We start from the raw sequence: 20,293 nt of genomic DNA, 5'->3' as shown, positions 1-20,293 counted from the left end.
GAGCCCCGCGTGGCGGCTCCCACGGCCCGGCCGGCCTGGAACATGGCTGCCGTTACCCACGCGCAGCACGCCCGTCCGACTATGCCTGCTCCTCTTGGGACTTTCCTGACAGTGCAAGTCTAGTCGTCTAGTCAGGACCCAGCTGTTAGTATTTTGAAGGCTAATCTTCCCTGGATGTTTGCCTCATATTTTAAAAGGTTAAAAACTTGAAAATAGCCGCCCAATCTACCAATCATTTGCCACCTGACTCAGCAGTCTCGCTTCAGCAGTTCACCCCAGGTATCTCTGTACTTGGAAGAAATAAGTGTATGAAGCCCGGTGCAGCTGCGCACACCTGTAACCTCATTACTTGGGAGACTGAGACAGAAGGGTAATAGTTCAGGACCGCCTCAGCAACACAGCAAGACCCTGCCTGCAAACAAAGAATAAACAAGGGCCGGGGACTCAGCTCGAAGGCAGAATGCCCGAGTTCAATCCCCAGTGCCCCCTCCACGTACAAAACACACACACACACACACACACACACACACACACACACACGTACAAGGTTATTCTACACAAAAAGGACCTTAACTTAGTAAACATTTTCTGCTTTGGAAGGACCCGATTTCGGTTCCCTTACCTCTAACCTCTGTGTCTGATCCTTGCCCAGAAGGTCACGAACTTCTTCATTATATATTTCCAAATACGACACTCGAACCAAAAACCTAAAGCACAGAAAAGACAGTGGGGAGTGGACATGAGCAGATGTGTTTACAGCCAAGCGGCTTTCCCGTTTCCGTACCTCTCAATAATAGAAAATAAAAGAATCCCTTTTACCTTGTATCACCCTCTGCTTTTGCAATATGACCGAATATGTGAGCAAATGAGTTGGGAATAATTCCTCTAAGCTCAGGAACAGCGCGAACACCTTCCATGGTAAAAGTTTTGCCCGTTCCAGTCTGTCCATACGCAAAAATAGTTCCTGAAAATGGCATAAAGGGGACCTGTCAGATCACTGAACAACAGTTCTTAAAATTGATTCCTTTGACCCTGGGATGTAATTTCTTCTGACTCAAAATTTATTCTAGCACAAACATCACCTTTATTATCAACAAGCACAATATACATTCTGTGCCACACAAAGAAAGCACTGTTACAGCACCGAGTCAAGGAACTGAACCCAGGGGCATTCTACTGCCAAGCGATGCCCTCAGTCCTATTTCATTTTTATTTTGAAACAGGGTCTCCCAAAGTTGCTGGGGCATCGATAAGCTGTGGAGGCTGGCTGCGAAGCTGCGATCCTCCCGTCTCAGCCTCCCAAGTACTGGGATTATAGGCAGGTGCCACCACGTCCGGCTCTGAAGACCATAGGAATGTTTTAGACTTTACCCTAAAGGCAAAGTGAACCCACAGAAACTTTCTGTCAGAGGAGTGGCATCACTATGGCTCCACCGTAGAAAAAGACCTGGAAAGCAAGGCAGGCCACGGAAACCCAGGTCTGGCGAGGCCTGGCCAGGAGTCTCGCACGAGAGGACGGCCCAGGACGGGACCGCTGCGCCTAAGAGGTCCCCGAACGCAGACTGAGCTACCTCGGACGACAGGCTCGCCTCATCCCTGCCACTTTTGTGTGTGTGTGTGAAAATAAATTAATCACACCAGAAAATACTTTTTATATATAAGAATAAAAAAGTCTCAGTTTGCTGAACGTGGTGGCGCACACTTGTCATCCCAGCATTCGGGAGGCTGAGACATGAGGATCACGGTTCTCAGACAGCCTCAGCTACTTAGTAGGCCCTTTACAATTCAGCAAGACCCTGTTTCAAAATAAAGAATAAAAAATAGGGCTGGGGGTATAGCTTGGAGATACAATGCCCTAGGGCTCCATCCTCAATACCAGAAAAAAAAAAAAGAAAGAAAAGTAAAAGTATCAGTCAAATGTTTCAAACTCTGCCTAGAAATCAGAGCTGCAAACCCCATAACCTAGGAGATCAACGACCTGCTTGCTGACCACTTGCTACGTGGTAGGCTTTACAAACACGGTTCTGTTTTCAACCCAATCCTGAGGGACAGGCACTATTTGTATTCCCAAGGTTTATTTAAGGAAGTAAAGGTCTGTGGTAGACAAGGCCTGAACAAGTCCAACTGGCTCAAGAACCCACATTATTTTCACCACTGTGCAACAGCCAAAAAATAAAAATTAAGAATAACTCAAATTTTTAACTTGCTATGTATGTTTTAAATACATGAAAATGATCAATTTTATTTATTTATTTTTGAGGCACTGGGAGTGGAATCCAGGGGCATTCCACCTCCAAGCTATACCCCCAGCCCTATTCTTTATTCTTTATTTTGAAACAAGGTCTCACTGAGTTGCAAAGGGCTTCACTAAAGTGCTGAGGCTGTCTGAGAACCACAAACTTCCGAACTCAGTCTCCCAAATGCTGGGATTACAGCGTGTGTCACCATGCCAGGCTTAAGATTACCAATCCTTAAAAAATATATTATTCTATATTTTTTATTCCTGAGAAAGACCGTGGATTCCTTAAAATTAGAGAATCTCATGATATTTTCAAAGATAAGATTCAGAATTTTGTTTTTTAAATATCAAACTTAACAACTCTAATGCTATACAATTTCCTTCAATATGAATTTCTCTTAAAACTTTACTTTTAAAAACTAAAAATACAGCCGGGTGTGGTGGCGCACGTTTGTAATCCCAGCATTCAGGAGGTGGAGACTGGAAGATCGCAGTTCACGGACAGCCTCAGCTACTTAGCGTGGTCCTTCGCAACTCAGTGAGACCCTGTTTCAAAAAATAAAGACTAAAAAATAGGATTAGGGGTGTAACTTGGAGTTACAATGCCCCTGGGTTCCATTCCTAGTAACACAAAAAATAAAAAATAAAATAAATAAAGTAAAAACTAAAAATGTACTACAGAGGCCGAGGCAAGAGGGTCACAAGCCTGGACAACACCAACGAGATCCTGTCTGCACAAAAATGAAAACAAAAAACATAAAACACAAAACCCGAGCCAGTCTGGCAGTGCACATCTGCAATCCCAGCTGCGCAGGCGGCCGAGGCAGAAGGACGTCCACTCAGGAGCCGAGTGAGACCAGGTCTGAAGATCAAGGCTGGCGGAGGTGCAAGGCTGGTGGAGCTGGCCGCACAGAGGCCTCCGTGCCGTGTGTCTCCAGAACTGCCCACACCGGAGGGCCCCAACCTGTCCTCACAGGTGCGAGGGTAGACAACGGACTATTCTTCACACTAAAAAGGAACGCGCGAGGCCTGGTGTGGTGGCGCACGCCTGGAATCCCAGTCCTTGGGAGGCTGAGACAGGAGGACGGCAGGTTCGTGGCCAGCCTCAGCTACTTAGCAAGACCTTGTTTCAAAATAAAGAACAAAAGCCAGGCGTGGTGGCGCACGCTTGTAATTCCCGCGCTTGGGAGGCTGAGACAGGAGGAGCGCACAGGTTCGAAGCCAGCCTCAGCTGCTTAGTGAGGCTCTCAGCAACTTAGTGAGACCCTGTTTCCAAATAAAGTATAAAAAATAGTTCTGGGAGTATAGCCTGGAGGTAGAAAGGGCCTGGGTTCCACCCATGGAACCACCAAAAAAAAAAACCCAAATCAAAATAAAGAACAAAAATAGGGCTGGGGTATAGCTCAGAGGTAGAGCGCCCCTGGGCCATCCCCTGGGATGAGCTCTTACCAGACCACAAAAAGACTTGGGGGAGTGCAAAGGCGTCTGCTGAGCACAAGCAGCCAGTCTAAAATGGTCTCACATGTGTGATCCCAACTGCACGTAGTTCTGAGAAGGCAGAGCTGTGAGCAGTGAACCATCAGTGGCTGCCAGGGTTTAGGGGGAGTGGGATAAATAGAACGAGATTTCCAGGGTGGTGACTGCTCTGTGTGACACTACGAGGGCAGATGTTTCACACAGCTGTCCAAACCCAACTCACAGAGTGGACGCCACCAAGAGTGAGTCCCAGTGCCAACAGTGTGTCAAGATGGATTCATTCCAGGCATGGGAGCACGCGCCTGTCATCCCAGTACTTATGAGGCTGAGACAGGAGGATCGCAGGTTTGAGGCCAGCCTCAGCAAGTAGTGAGACTCTTAGCAACTTAGCAAGATCCTGCTTCAAAATAAAAATTAAAAAAAAATAGGGCAATATAGCCTGGATGTAGAATGCCCCTGGGTTCAATCCTCAGTACCACAAAAATCACTAAGTAAATAAAAGGGCTGGGGGCGTAGTTTGGTGGTAGAATGCTCCTGGGCTTAATCCTCAGTACCACACACAAAGAAAATAATGGGCTGGGGGTGTAGCTCAGAGGTAGAAAGTCCTGGGGTTCAATCCCCAGTACCACAAAAAAGAGAAAAAAAGTACCCAGCTGAGAGCTAGGAACCGAAAGCTGGGCTGGAGAGGCTCTGGAAGGCTGCACAAGCGCTGAGCTCCAGCCAGCGGGGCAGCACCTGTTGGGAACCAGGGCCCCAGGACATCGCGACAATCTGCTAGGCGCCTCGCCAGTGGGCACGGCTCGCCTCAGAACACTGCGCTGGTCTTTACTTACATCCTAAAGAGAGGCCTGAAAGAACCAAACTGGGTTCAAGTAACTGTACCCCACAACAAAGCTCCTAATTATAGGAGTAAAAAAATACCCAACACTCGAGGTAAAACTCACCAAGCCTCCAGACAGCAAAGTGACGTGACCCCTAACAAGAAGAGCCAACCAACCAGCCACTCAGAGCAACTCACAGCCACACAGGTGTCAGGGTCGCAGGACAAGCACATTCACAATTAGGAAAGCCGCTCCGCGCGCTGCGGAGGGAAGCCGAAACACGGGCGAAAGGCTTAAAGGTCCACATGAAACTTCCAGAGAGGGGGCCGACACTGTGAACTCGCGGCGCTGCAGAAGACCAGTCAACTAGAAAACGGCCCCGAGCGCGCTCCGGACAGGGGGAGGCCCGAAGCAGAGGGCAGCCGCGAGCCCTCGGCCTGTGCAGTCCCCAAAAGACGCTATGGGGCAGACAGAAAAAATACTTGAAGAAATAATGGCTGAAAATTTTCCAAACTTGATGAAAACTCCAAACTACAAACCCAAGACTGTTTAATGCTGCAAATACGAGCACAAAGAAAAATACACCAAAGCGTACCATGATCAAGTTACACGGAACCATCAGTGAAGACCAGCATAAAACAAGAAAGACTGTCACATAACGAACAGACACAATTGAAAGCAACTTTCTAGGTAGAACTGGTGCACTCCAAGGAGACAGACAGACAGACAGACAGACAGGGAGTACACCTGTATATTAGTGTGTGTGTGTACACATGTGTATTAGTGTGTATGGACCTCTGTATGTGTGTGTAGACCTGTATATTAGTGTATGTGTGTGTGTGTGTGTGTGTAGACCTGTATATTAGTGTGTGTAGACCTCTGTATGTGTGTAGACCTGTATATTAGTGTGTGTGTTGTGTGTAGACCTGTGTATTAGTGTTTGTGTGTAGACCTGTGTATTAGTGTGTGTGTGTAGACCTGTGTATTAGTGTGTGTGTGTGTGTGTGTGTAGACCTGTATATTAGTGTGTGTAGAACTCTGTATGTGTGTAGACCTGTATATTAGTGTGTGTGTTGTGTGTAGACCTGTGTATTTGTGTGTGTGTGTGTGTGTGTGTGTGTGTGTGTGTGTATAGACCTGTATATTGGACATAGGGGCATTCTACCTCTGAGCTATCTTCCCAGCCCTATTTTATTGTTTATTTTGAAACAGGGTTTGTCTCAATTGCTGGCGGTTAAGCTGCTGAGGCTGGCTACAAACCTGTGATCCTCCTGTCTCAGCCTCCAAGTACTGTGATCACAAGTGTGCACCCCCACGCCCAGCAAGACCTGGTCTTTGAAAGCCCTGCTTGCGAGGCTGGCCCTTGGCTGGCACCTGGAAACTTAAATTTCGGGAGGGTTTGCATCAATCCCCAATGGTAAGAATGGCTGTTTGAACAAAACAATGTGTGTTATGGTGAACACCTGCTAAGAGGCCGGCTGTTGGCGTGTGCTGGGCTCAAGGTGCCTGTGTGACCAGCTCCCAGGAGAAATGTGGGGTGGGTCATACTTGCAGCTAGAAGGGGTAGGCCCAGCACACGGGGCGGGAAGGACTCTGAGCGCCTGCATCCGGCTTTCTAGGTACTTGTGCCTTGCACCTTTCCCCCCGGGCTGATTTTTTTTTTTTTTTTTTTTTTTTTTTTTTTTGTGGCACTGGGGTTCCTGGAAGCCCTTGTACCTCCGGGATACACTCCCAGACCTATTTTATATTTTTATTTGGAAACAGGGTGTCTTAAGCCAGCATGGCTGGCTTCGAATCTGCGCGATCCTCCTGTCTCCGCCTCCCAAGCATGGGGATGACAAGCGTGCGCCACCACGCCCAGCCAATTTGTTTTTAAGTACAACCACACAATGAGTCTGATGAGGCCCCAGGCAGTCGCTGGACCTGGGGCGATCAGGGAGACCGCCATGCAGTTGCTATTCCAATGTGCTGTCGCGTGCCTGCAATCCCAGCTGCAGGCAGGCTGAGGAGCACAAGTCTGAAGCTGCTTGGGCAACTTAGCGAAACTTCATCTCAAAATTGTTTTTAAAGACCTGGGAGCTACCAGGCATTATGGCATATGCCTGTAATCACAGTACTTGGGAGGCTGAGATAGGAGGACCACAGGTTTGAGGTCAGCCTCAGCAATATAGCGAGATCTTCAGTAGCTCAACAAGAGTCTATTTCCAATTTAAAAAAAAAAAGGGCTGAGGGTGTAGCTCAGTGGTAGAACACTTGCAGAGTATATGCTTCCATCCCCACTACCAAAAAGAAAACTAATAAAAACTAAAAGGTTTTCTCAGATTGCCCATAATCAGTATAATCAGCAAAAAGGACATAAATTACTAATATTAGGAAGGAGGAAGTTTATGTCACCACATTGTAATACAGCACAACCAGCATTTTGCCAAAAATTGACTTCAATGAAATAGACAAATTCTTGTTGGTGGGATTGCAAATTAGTGCAACCACTTTGGAAAACAGTATGGAGAATCTTCAGAAGAATGGGAACAAATCTACTATATGACCCAGCAATACCACTGTTGGGTATCTACCCAAAAGAAAGGAAACCAAACTACCAAACTAATGCACATGTATCTATGTTCATAGCTGCACAATTCACCATAGCCACACTATGGAACCAGCCGAGATGTCCATCAACGGATGAATGGATTACAAAACTGTGGGATATGTACACAATGGAATTTTACTCAGCCATTAAAAAAACTCAATTACATCATTTTCAGGGAAATGGATGGAACTGGAGGACATTATGCTAAGTGAGATTAGTCAGTCACAAAAAATAAGAAATCAGATGCTTTCCCTAATATGTGAGAGTTAGGGAGAAATGGGTCATAGGAGGAACTCTTGAAAGAGGAAATCCTATAGAGGAGCAAACAAGACAACCTAAAGGAGGAGAAAGGAGGAGGGAAGAGGAAAATCTCTAAAACACACAAAGTACTTAAACATATCGAAGTCAACCACTAAGCAGAGCCAGGGAGGGAGGGACGGGGAGGGAATGGGATGGGAATTGGGTAGGGGTTAAATCAGTGATGTGTACATGTCTGTACACACAAGTTTTTTACCCCAATAAGTTGTATGAATATAATGCACCAATAAAAAAATAAATAAATAAATTTTTAAAAAAAGAAAAAAAAAGAAATAGACAAATTCCTTAAGAGACAAATGATCAAAACTCAGTCAAGAAAACGTGAGTGACCTGAACAGCCTCGTATCTACTGAAGAGACGGGGTCTCAGCAAGGCTTCAGAACTCCCCACACGAGACGCAGGCAGAGGCTCCGCTGACCGCCTCCCAGCATTTGTAAAGAAGCGGTGCTCGCTCCAGGTCAATTCCTCTAAAAGGGAAGAGACTACGCCTCACCTTGTCCTGCAAAACTAACACTGTTCTGATACCTAACTCAGACAAATCTATTAAGAAAACTACATTCTTACACCTCTCAAGAACACAGACACAAACATCTCAAACACAACTCTGGCAATCAAATCTAACAACCTTTTAAGGGAAAATACTTCATGACCAAATGGCAAGGCTGGCCTCACACTGAAAACCCAGCCAGTGTGATTGACCACATTAAGACACTGAAAAAGAAAAACAGGATGATTTCAATGCTTGCAGAAAAGAACTGCAATTAAAAAAATCCAATATACATGTCCAAAAAATATTCTCAGCAAACTGGACACAAAAGGGAACTTAGCCAACCTGAGAAGGCTATTTTTTTTTAATTTTATTTTATTGGTGCACTGTATTCATACATCATAGTGGGATACAAACTTTTGTAGACATACATGCACACATCGCCCAGTCAGCCCCCACCCGATCCCCACCCCATTCTCTCCCCATCCCTCCTTCCCATGCTTGGCTTAGTGGTTGACATCTAGTATTATAGCAATTTATCCAAACTTAAAAATGATAATCTCACATAACAGTTTCATTTGTCTGATACCAAGCGTTTGATGATTTAAAGATAGCATTTCAATATTTCTTTTTGCTTTCTTTCTTACTAGAGCATATTTTTTTCTGTTTTTTTAGGTGAAACTATCATATATTTATATATTTATTTTTCAGAAAAAAATCTATCCTAATATGGAATATGAATTCTAGATACCCAAAACGATCTTGAAAAAGAACAAAGCTAGCAGATATATATTTTCTGATTTCAAACCATATAAAGCTACAATAATTGAAACAGTGTAGTACTGTTCTAAAGGCAGATATATAGACCATTGGAGTTAAATACAAGCCTAGAGCTAAATTCTTCCCTATATTGTCAAGTTATTTTTGACAAGGTTTCCACGAACATTTGGTGGTGGAAATAATAATCTTTTAACTAAATATTGTTGAAAAATAATAATTACATGGAAAAGAATAAAATTGGACCTTTACCTAATCCCATATACAAGTATTAACTCAAAATAGATAAAAGACCTAAATATAAATCTTAAGACTATAAACTTTTAGGAGAAAATCTGGGTCATAAAACCTCACAACATTGAAATTGGCAGTGATTTCTCGGATATGATTTCAATGGCACAGGCAACAGAAGAATATACAAACTCCCTAAAAAATAAAAGAAAATATTGTATATCCAAAGACAATGTAAACAGAATTAAAAGTTACTAATAGAATTGGATAAAATATTTCCAAATGCTATATCTGAAGGTATATTAATATTCCAACTAGAAATCCTAAAAATTAACAACAATAAAGGCAAACAATACAACTTAGAGATAGGTAAAAGACTAACATAAATAATGAATCTCCACAGATAACCAATCTTAGTTGTCTGTTGGATGGAAAATCTTGTTTCTCTGGTTCTGGTGAGTGTTACCTATTTCTTCTTTGTAGTTAATCTCTTTGAGTATTTTCTCTAGTGCTGGTTTTGAAGACATAAATTCCTTCAGTTTCTGTTTGTCATGGAAGCTTCTTATTTCTCCATCTAATTTGATAGAAAGTTTTGCTGGATAGGAAATTTTTGGCTGGAAGTTGTTTTCTTTCAGAGTTTGGAATATGTTACTCCAAGCCCTTCTGGCTCTCATGACTTGGTTTGGGAAGTCTGGAGTGATTCTAATTGGTTTGCCTCTGAATGTCAGTTGGCCCTTTGTTTTTGTTGCCTTTAAGATTCTCTGCTTGGCTTCCACATTGGTCATTTTGACAATTATATGGCGTGGGGATCCTCTTCTCGGATCCTGTCTAAAGGGAGTTCTATAAGTTTCCTGGATCTGTGTATCAACCTCTTGCTCTATATTTGGAAAATTTTCTGCTATTACTTCCTTGAAGAGATTGTTGATCCCTTTGGTATCACTTTCTTTTCCCTCCTCTATTCCAATTATTCTTAGGTTAGCTCTCTTAAGATGGGCCCATATTTCTTCAATGTCAGATTCCTGCTGTTGGATATTTTTTTCTAGATTAGAAACTATGCATTCATTTTTGGATTGCTCATCTTCTAAGAGCGAGATTCTGTTCTCCATGTGGTCTAATCGGTTGTTTGTGCTTTGAATTGAGGCCTTTACTTCATTAATTGCATCCTTTATCTCTTTTTGGCTCTCTCTGAGTTCTTTTCGAAGCACCTCTATTATTTCTACAGTTATTTTCCTGATTTGATCTTCTAGAAATCTCTGATTTTCTGTTTTATCAGGTTCAGATGTTGTGGGGTTGTGCACATTCATTACTCCAGTGTTATTCCTCTTTCCCATGATTTCGGAGGTTTGTGCCTTCTCTGGGTTCTTCCCTTGGGTCACTATGGCTTCACTTAAGGTGCTCTGGATCTTGAGTCTGTATTATCTCAGACCCCACTACTCCTTTACTGGGTTGTATCACAGAGTCTCCGACCCAGGGAGTCGATAGAGGCTGCTTTAAACTATGGGGGGTGCCAGGTTTCACGTTCTCCTATGGTGTGATATCTCTGCCACCACCACTCCCTCACTGGGTCAAGTCCCAGGAGGCACAATACTGGGATTTCTCCTCTGTGGCCCGCAATTTGACTCACTGTTCTTGAGTACGCAGATGTAGCTGTACTGGACTCAGTGAATTCACTGCTGCTGCCGCCGCCGGTGGCAATATGGCGCCTCTGCCACGCCCTCGGCCATGAGGCTGGCGTATTTTTTCTTCTCTGGTTTTGATTTCTACTCTGAATCCCTGCAGCGTGTGCTGAGCTCTGCCACTGGGAGCTTAAAATGCTGTCTGCGCGGAAAGATCCCGCCTGGCTGTTCCACAGTGGCTCACCTGGCTTGCTGTAGCCGTCCGTTGAGTTCGCCGCTGCCTCCGGCAGTATGGCGCTGCTGCCGCGTCCTCGGGCGCGTGTGTCTCCTCTGTGGCCCTGAGCTCTGTTCTCAGTCCGCTTTCTCTCTGGAGCCTGGTGGTTTTTTTTGTTTTTCTGGTGATGGTGTTTTCTGGCTATGAAAGGCGCTCTTTTTGTGGTAATGGAGATTGGTTGTTAGCGGGACTCTTAAGCCCCGCTTTTCTCGGTCGCCATCTTCCCGGAAGTCCTCCTGAGAAGGCTATTTATGAAGCACCAAACCACAGTGGGAGAACCACTGCGCTTCCGAGGTCAGCAGAGACGTGAACGTCCACTCTCACTCTTGGGGTAACGGGGCTGAACTCAAGGGCATTCTCCATCTGGCCTACAACTCCAGCCCTATTTTTCAATCTTGAAACAGGTTCTCACTAAGTTACTGAGGGCCGTTTTTCGTCGCTGAGGCTGTCCTTGAACCTGCGGGCACCCTGTCTCAGTTCCCAAGGACTTGGACTGCACGCGTGGCCGTAACTCTCACACGCCAGTCAACATGTACTGGAGGTGCCAGCCAATATCATCAGGCAGCAAAAATAAATTAATGCCTAAAGACTGGAAAGAACAAAATCCAAACTATTTTTATTTGCAGACAGCATAGTCTATGTGTAGGAAATCCCTGAGAATTTATGTAAAAAAAAAAAAAAAAAAAGCAAAAATCAGGGGCCGCAGATAGCGCTTAACGGTAGAGCATTTGTCTATCATGTTTCCGGCCCTGGGTTCAATCCCCAGCACTAGGGGGAAGCTAAACAAACAAACAAATCCCTTAGAGTTACAGCACATGTAGCAAGTTTATAGGACACAAGATTAATGTAGCAAAATCAGCTGCAAAACATAGGAGATGCCAATTCACACCCACTAGGATGGGTACACTGGAAGGAGAGTAAGCCTGGCATGGCGGCACATGCTGCCATCCTAGTCCTTGGGAGGCCGAGACAGGAGAATCTGGGTTCGCTGCCAGCCTCAGCCACTTAGTGAGGGAGGCCCTTTGCAGCTCAGTGAGACCCTGTTTTAAAATAAAGAATAAGCCGGGCGTGGTGGCGCACGCTTGTAATCCCGCACTTGGGAGGCTGAGACAGGAGGATGGCACGGGTCCGAAGCCAGCCTCAGCTACTTAGTGAGGCTCTCAGCAACTTAGTGAGACCCTGTTTCCAAATAAAATATAAAATAGGTCTGGGAGTATAGCCTGGAGGTAAGAAAGCCTCTGGGTTCCACCCCCAGTACTGTCAAATAATAAAAAAGAATAAAATAAATAATAAAAAATAGGGGTGGGGTGTACCTTGGAGGTAGAATGCCCCTGGGTTCCATCCCAGGTACCACAAAAAAATAAAAAAATTTAAGAGAGAGAGAGAGAGAGAGAGAGAGAGAGAGAGAGAGAGAAAGAAAAAAGACAGTGAAGACTATTGAGAAGGCTGTGGAGAAACTGGAAAGCGCACATTTCTGGAGGGCACGTCACTGGCACAGCTATACGCCTCGACAAGTCTGCTCCTAGGTGTATTCAAGAGAACTAAAAACATGTTCACACTAAAACCTGGACCAAAATGTTCAAAGCAATTCTATTAATAATAGCTAATAAGGGGAAACAAAATATAGCTCTACAATGGAATATTACTTGGCCATAAAATAAAAATAGTGATACTTTGTTTTAACAGCGATGACTCATGAAAAATTATGCAAGAGAAACTAAAATGTTTGCACAAGCCAGGCATGGCAGCCCAGGCTTGTAATCCTAGTGCTTGGGAGGCTGAGACAGGAGGATCCAGGTTCACTGCCAGCCTCAGCTACTTAGTGAGGCCCTCCGCAACTTAGTGAGACCCTGTTTCAAAATAAAAAATAAGCCAGGCATGGTGGCACACGCTTGTAATCCCCGTACTTGGGAGGCTGAGACAGGAGGATCGCGCAGGTTCAAAGCCAGCCGCACGTGCTGGCTTAATAGAGCCTGTTTCCAAATAAAAAAGTATAAAAATAGGTCTGGGAGTGTAGCCCGGAGGTAGAAGGGTTTCTAGGAACCCCAGTACCGCCAAATAAAATATAAAAAATAAAAGTAGAACTGGGGTTGTAGCTTAGAGGTAGAATATCACTGGGTTCTACCTCCAGTACCACAAATAAAATTAAAAAAATATATATTTTCACAAAGACATATAAATCAATGTTCATAGCAGCATTATTTACCATAGCCAAAAATCAGGAAAGAATTCATATTTCCTTCACTGGTAAAAAAAAATAAATAAACTGTGTTATATTCTTACAACAGAATGCAATTTAGCCATGAAAAGCCACAAACCACTAATATGGGCAAGACAGGTGAACTTCAGAAACATTATGCCAAGATAAAAAAGATGATATATGTCACTTGCCTAAAATTTCAAGAAAAGGCAAAATGAACGCGATAGCAGGTCAATGGTTGTGTGGGGTGCACCTGCAAACGGGCGAGCGGAGCTCGGGGGCGGGCGGAAGTGTTCTGAAGCTGGACGGTGTGACGGCTTCACTGCACCACAACTCAGCTCGCCGGGTGGCTACGACAGGTGCTTCCTGGGTCCCGAAACGCACCTCAAGGAGGTGACTTGTAAATAAACCAGCACTTACCATTGTAGCCCTCGAGAACAAAGTCAATAATAGGTCTTGCAGTTAAGTTATACACGTCCAGTTGTTTACTCTCTGGGCCAAAAACGGTATCAAAAGTAAAGGTCTTGGGCGGCTCATTGGAGGAGTCGGTCTTGTGGACGGTGATGGTGCCCCGCATCTCGTCCACACTGACGGCCTGTCTGTAGCACATGGACTTCTCTCTCTCGTTGAGAGGCCGGCACCTCACGACGACCTTCACGTTGTCGCAGCTCTCCGGCTTCTCGGACTTACTGATCTGCTGGAGACAGTGTTAACAAATAAAGACAAGGACCGCCACTTCCGCCCTCAACATAGTGAATTTTGAGTTGAAAAGGGCTGTTTCCATTTCAGCGCCTTGTATATGTTAGGACTTTGTAAAGCTTTCTTAAAAGCAATTAAAGATCTTGTGCAGACATAGAAAAAGCTTCTTATAAGTTATGAAGAGAAAATTTTTCTGTTTCTTTGCAACAGAAGAGGGGAGAGGAAGTCTAATTTACATTGTTAATAAATGCTATCCAAGCAGAAAATGAACTAGTATATCACAGACTGTCTTTCTGCACAAACACCCCTGACATCCTTTCTGGGTTTCCTGTATGAAAACAGGTAGAAGCATGGTTAACAACTTAATTCCAGGAGTAGGCAGTAGGTTCTTCGTTCCTCAGCACAGCTAGTTTTATCTCCACAATGCGTCTGTAAAATTTTTAAATAATATATCCATTCATGGCTTATCTTTACTACAGAACACAACAGTAAGTAAAGGACAAAAAAAAAAAGTCCAGAGAAACAAAGAGAGAGAAAACCGTCTCAGGATGATCTATGATCTTCTGACCATCTGAATATATAAAGCTTCCACCGGGCGCGGTGGGCACCTGGTCAGCCAGCACTCGGGGGCTGAGACCGGAGGATCGCGGTTCAGGACAGCCTCGGCTACTTAGTGAGGCCCTCTGCAACTCAGTGAGACCCGGTTTCAAAATAAAGAATAAGAGCCGGGCGTGGTGGCGCACGCTTGTAATCCCCGCGCTTGGGAGGCGGAGACAGGAGGATCACGCAGGTTCGAAGCCAGCCGTGCTGGTGTAAGAGACCCTGTTTCAAAAATATAAAATAGGTCTGGGAGTGTAGCCCGGAGGAAGGAGGGCTTCCAGGAACCCCAGTACCACCAAAAAAAATAAAAAATAAAAAAATAAATAAAAAATAAAGAATAAGAAATAAGGCAGGGGTATACCTCGGAGGTCAAATGCCCCTGGGTACCATCCCCAGACCCGCAAAAAAAAAAAAAAAAAAAAAAAAAAAAAAAAAAAAAAAAATCAGGCTGGGGGTATAGCTTGGAGGTAGAATGCCCCTGGGTTCCATCCCCAGCATCACAAAAATAAATAAATAAATAAATATAATAAAAATAAAGTTTCCATTTTTGAAACTTTGCATAATTAAAAATCTTTTAGCTGGGTGTGATTGCACATGCCTGCAATCCTAGTTCTTGGGAGACGAGACAAGAGAATCACAGGTTCAAGACCAGCCTCAGCAACTTTGTGAGGCTCTCAGCAACCTAGTGAGACCTTGTTTCAAAATAAAAAATAAAAATAGGGCTGGGGGAGTAGCTTGGAGGTAGAATTTCCCGGGGTTCAATCTCCTGCAACACACACACACACACACACACACACACACACACACACACCTATTAAAACACAATCCTATTACCAAAGTTCATCAATTCAGCTGGCTATTTTGAGATACTCTTCCAAACATTAAAGAGAAACAATTTTGAGCCACTGCCACTGACTTTGAGATGGTCACTGACACACCTCTCTCCTCCACCGTGGGCCTGGGCCGCCGTAACCTCGGCCTGCGTCGCAGCCTCCTAACTGCTCCTGCCTCTGCCGCCATCGCCTTACTCACTACCCTGTGTGTCCTCCACACGGCGGTCAATGTCACAGCACGACCAGGTCACTCTCCCTCTTACAATTCTTCCAAAGTTTCTCATCTCTCAGGATAAAATCCAGCCTGGTTCTGCGTCTTCTCTAAGCACCGTGCTCCTTGTCTGCTTTTGGCATCCGCGTGCTGGTCCTTCTGCCTGGAACATGCCCCACTCCCCCTTCACTTAGAAAACGTCTACTTCTCCTTCAGATCCCAAGTCAATGGCCACTTTGGGATCACTCCTCTAACCAGGTCAAATGCCTCTAAGGCTCTCAGGACCGCCCCGCTCTCCTGTCCAAGCGCAGAATTTGGCTTTGTCCTCTGGTTAAGGTCTGCCTCTTCGTCTACACCAGAGATGCAAGTAAGTAGTCAGTGGATGAATTCAGCCCATAAATCCCTGTGTTCTGGCTCCTAAAATTTTCAAATATCTTTAGTTGCTAAAATGCAAACCAAAAAATAATTTCTAAAGTCTCTTGAAGAATAGCGATCAATCTGAGCATGGGAGGCTGAGACAGGAGGATGAAGGTTCAAGGCCAGCTTCAGGAACTTAAGGCCCTCCACAACTTGAGATCCTGTTTAAAAAAAAAAAAAAAAAAAAATAGCCGGGTGTAGTGGCATGCACTTGTAATCCCAGCATTTGGGAGGCTGAAACCAGAGGATCCCAGTTCAGTTCCACAGCCTCAGCTACTTAGTGAGGCCCTCTGCAACTCAGTGAGACACTGTTTCAAAATAAAAGAATATATGAGCCGGGTGTGGTGTCCCACAGCTTGTAATCCCAGCATTTGGGAGGCTGAGACAGGAGGATCGCAGTTTATGGACAGCCTCAGCTACTTAGTGAGGCCCTCTGCAACTCAGTGAGACCCGGTTTCAAAATAAAAAGAATAAAAAATAGGGCGGGGGCTGTAGCTTGGAGGTCGAATTCCCCTGGGTTCCATCCCCAGACCCACACATAATTAATAATAATAATAATAATAATAATAATAATAATAAAAGGTTCTGGGTGGAGCTCAAGAGTAGAATGCCCCTGAGTTCAATCTCAGCACACACAAAAAAATGTGGATGATGTGATTTGGTAGGTCAGCATTTCTATATGGCAACAGACATCTTCTTTTTCCTATTGTATGCCCCCAGCCCTCATCATTAAGGCCGTGTCCTGTCTATGAAAACGTGTGTGGTTTTCATCTCTGCCCAAGAAGACCACCTTTTCCATCCAAATTCAAAAACCTGGCTGACTTTGCTCAATACTGTACCTCCAATGCTGAGCCTGTGGTTCGTACCATATATATACACATATATGTATATTTATACAGTTGTTAAAATGCAAACCACATATATGTATATATGTATACACACACACACACACACACACACATATATATATATATATATATATATATATATATATATATATATATATTTGGTAATGAAGATAGAACCCAGGGATATTCTACCTCCGAGCTACACCCCCAGCCCTATTTTTTATTATTTATTTTGAAACAGGGTCTCAATAAGTTGTAGAGGGCCTCACTAAGAAGCTGAGGCTGTCTGAGAATGGTGCCCAATATTTACTCCCAGACCTATTTTAGACTTTATTTGGAAACAGGGTCTCTCTAAGTTGCTGAGAGCCTCACTCAGTAGCAGAGGCTGGCTTCGAACCTGCGCGATCCTCCTGTCTCAGCCTCCCGAGCGCGGGGATGACAAGCGTGCCCACCACGCCCGGCTGAGAATATAGATTTTGAGGCTAAATGTCAAGCCCTGTCCTCGCAGGCTCCGGTGCGCTGTTTTCCCTCACCCTGATGACAAGCCCAAGAGGAAAAGTTCCATTATGCGGAAAACACGGGCCCAGATGAAACATCTGTCCAAGGCCTTACAATCGATCACCTGCCGTGCGGCTCGAGCCCCCCTTATCGGGGCCCGATCAGCGAAGTCCCGGATGGTCGAAGTACCCGCTGCCGTGCACACAAAGGCTCCCGCGGCTTGCTCGCCGCCCGGCGCGCCCCCGAGCAGAGGACGGCCGGCTCGGGCTGGGGGCCCGGGCGGCGCAGACCCCGCGGGGCGGCCGCCCTGCCCGCCGCAGGCCGGGAGCGGGGCGTCCTCGCGCGGCCCTGGGCCGGCGTCCAGGCCCCACCGGGCGGAGGGCGAGGGCGGCCGGCCCCGCGAGCTGCCCGGCGCCGCCCCCGGCCCGGCCGCCCCCGGCCCGCAGCCGCCGCCCCGCCCCGCCCGGCCTCCCGCCCGCGCTTCTATGGCAACGGCCGCGCCCCCGAGCCGGCCGCGGGGACCCGGAGCGCCCGGCGGCCCAGGGCGGGCGTCCTCACCGGCATCGTGGCCCCTCGGTGCCCGGCGGACGTCCCCGCCCGGGTGCCGCCCGACGACGCCGGCCTCGCGGGGAGGACGACCCCCGTCTACCGAGACACCTCCCGGCGCGCCCGAGACTGCGGGTCCCGGGCGGAGCGCTCAGTGCGCAGGCGCGCTGCGCAGGCCCCGCCCCGGACCGGGTTCCAGGCCCGCCGCCTGCGGGAGTGCGCCTGCGCGGAGGCCGGCGCGTCCGTCTTCTAGGACGCCCGGCGGAGGCTGCGCCTGCGCAGAGCCGCCGGACCCCGGCGCCGAGACCCAGGGCCCTGGCAGCCCGGGCGGCGAGCCTGGGCGCTCCCACATCCCGAGGCCTGGCTTCTGGCGCTCGCGATAGCACGATTTTTTTTATTTTTTTATTTTTGTACTGTGTATTGAACCCAGAGGCGTTCAACCTCCAAACTATACCTCCTGCCCTTTTTATTTTTTTGTGATACTGTGTATTGAACCCAAGGACATTCTACCTTTTAGCTACACCCTCAGCCATATTTTACTTTGAAAGAGAGAGGGTCTCACTATTTGAAACGGGGGCGGGGTGTCACACTGATACAGGGGTTCTCATTGTTTGAAACAAGGGGTCTCACTAAGTGGCAGAGGGCTGAGGCTGGCCGCGAACCCGCGACCCTCCCGTCTCCACTTCCTAAGTACTGGGATTACAAGCGTGCGCTACCACGCCCCACTTACTTTTTATTTTCAGACAGGATTCCTACGTTGCCCAGACTGGTCCCAACCTACTGTCATCCTCCTGCATCAGCCTCTCGAGCACTAGGATTTCAGGTGTGGGCCATCAACACCCGGCTGCCGAATCCCGAATATTGAAAACAACAACAGCAACATTTTGTCCCACCTAGAGAGGGGAAAACTGCAGGAGCATGATGTCGCTTGATTGCTCATTTATTTATGGCCTGTTTTACCACAGAAGCTGAGCTCTTCTGGGCTCCTCAGTATTCCCTGGTGCATCTCCAGAGCCTAGAAATAGAACCTGGCACAGGGTCGGATTTCAGTAAATAGCTGTAAAAAAAAAAACAAAAAAAACCTAATGACCCATCTTTCCAGTCCAAACTTCTCCCTTGAGCGTGGGTCCACTTGAGTGTGTATGACATTTCAAGTTTATCATGTCCAGGGGCATTCTACCTCGAGCTACACCCCAGACCTTTTTATTTTTAATTTTGAAACAGAGTCTCGCTAAATTATTGAGAATCTCTCTAAATTAGTGAGGCTGGCCTCAAACCTGTGATCCTCCAGTCTCAGCCTCCCAAGTACTGGGATTACAGGTGTGCGCCACCACGCCAGGCTTATCATGTCCAACATTTAAATCCTGATACCCTCTCCACTCTATTTCCAGAGAGGGACTCCTTCTCAGACTTCCTTCATCTCAACAACTGGAACCAAATTCTGACAACTGCTCAAATAGAGCTGCCACACCCTTCTCGCACTGTCCAGTCCTTCAAAACAGCCTGTCAGACCTGTCTTCAAAGTAGAGCCATCCCTGCAGCATGACCACAGCAGCTCATAACCGATTTCCTTGGCTGCACATATTTTCTTGTAGAACACAGCCAACCCTCTATACAGAGAAGATTAGCATAACCCCTGCACAAGGACAACACGCAAAATCACGAAGGATTTCATATTTTTTAAAAATTAAAGTATATTGGAGGTTCTGTGTATGTTATATGCTAACACTATGCCGTTTTATATAAGGAACTCAAACTCCACAGTTTTGGTGTGGAGGAGGCCGGAAGCAATCCCCCACAGACACTAAAGGAGGACTATATTTAACTCGGGAGCCAGCGTGATGGTGTTAAAACGTGAATTAAGTCAGGCGTGGTGGCGCACGCTTGTCATCCCAGTGCTTGGGGGCTGAGACAGGAGGATGGAAGGTCCAGCCTCAGCAGCTTAATGAGGCTCTCAACAACTTAGCGAGACCCTGTTTCCAAATAAAAATATAAAATAGGGTATAGCGCAGAAGTAGAGGACCCCTGGGTTCCATCCTCAGTAACACACACACACACACACACACACACACACACACACACACACACACGATGAATTAACCTAGGTGAGGTGGTTAATTCCTAGTACATAAGAGGCTGAGACAGGAGAATCACAGGTTCAAGGCCAGCATGTGATAATTTAGCAAAACCCTGTCTCTTTTTTTTTTTTTTGCGGGTCTGGGGATGGAACCCAGGGACATTCGACCTCTGAGCTACACCCCCTGCCCTATTTTTTTTTTTTTTTACTCTTTATTTTGAAACAGGGACTCACTGAGTTGCAGAGGGCCTCACTAAGTAGCTGAGGCTGTCCGCAAACCACGATCCTCCAGTCTCAGCCTCCCGAATGCTGGGATTACAAGCGTGCGCCACCACGCCTGGCAACCCTGTCTCAAAATTCAAAAACATAAAATAGGAAGCTAGGCGTGGTGGCGCACGCTTGTAATCCCAGCATTTGGGAGGCTGAGACAGGAGGATCGCTACTTAGTGAGGCCCTTTGCAACTCAGTGAGACCCTCTTTCAAAATAAAGAAGAAAAAATAGGGCTGGGAGGTAGAATGCCCCTTGGTACCAAAA

At 46.3% G+C, this 20,293-nt stretch overlaps 1 protein-coding gene across 1 annotated transcript in view; it reads right to left on the bottom strand.

Annotated features, from left to right (window-relative positions):
* Nucleotides 1-15,348, bottom strand: part of KIF3A (kinesin family member 3A) — a gene marked incomplete at both ends in the record, with an annotated part of 45,279 nt that extends 29,931 nt beyond the window's left edge. Inside the window, 4 exons of the mRNA XM_080699358.1 lie at nucleotides 623-707; nucleotides 820-964; nucleotides 13,450-13,723; nucleotides 15,259-15,348. Of these exons, the coding sequence (XP_080555484.1) occupies nucleotides 623-707; nucleotides 820-964; nucleotides 13,450-13,723; nucleotides 15,259-15,348 (594 nt within the window). The remainder of the gene's footprint in view (nucleotides 1-622; nucleotides 708-819; nucleotides 965-13,449; nucleotides 13,724-15,258) is intronic.
* Nucleotides 15,349-20,293: the final 4,945 nt, after the last annotated feature.

This window comes from Muscardinus avellanarius (genome assembly GCF_963383645.1).
Source record: "Muscardinus avellanarius genome assembly, chromosome: 7".
Taxonomy (NCBI): Eukaryota; Metazoa; Chordata; class Mammalia; order Rodentia; family Gliridae; genus Muscardinus; species Muscardinus avellanarius.
Note: the sequence above shows the minus strand (reverse complement) of the source record. Positions and strands in the feature narration are given on the sequence as shown.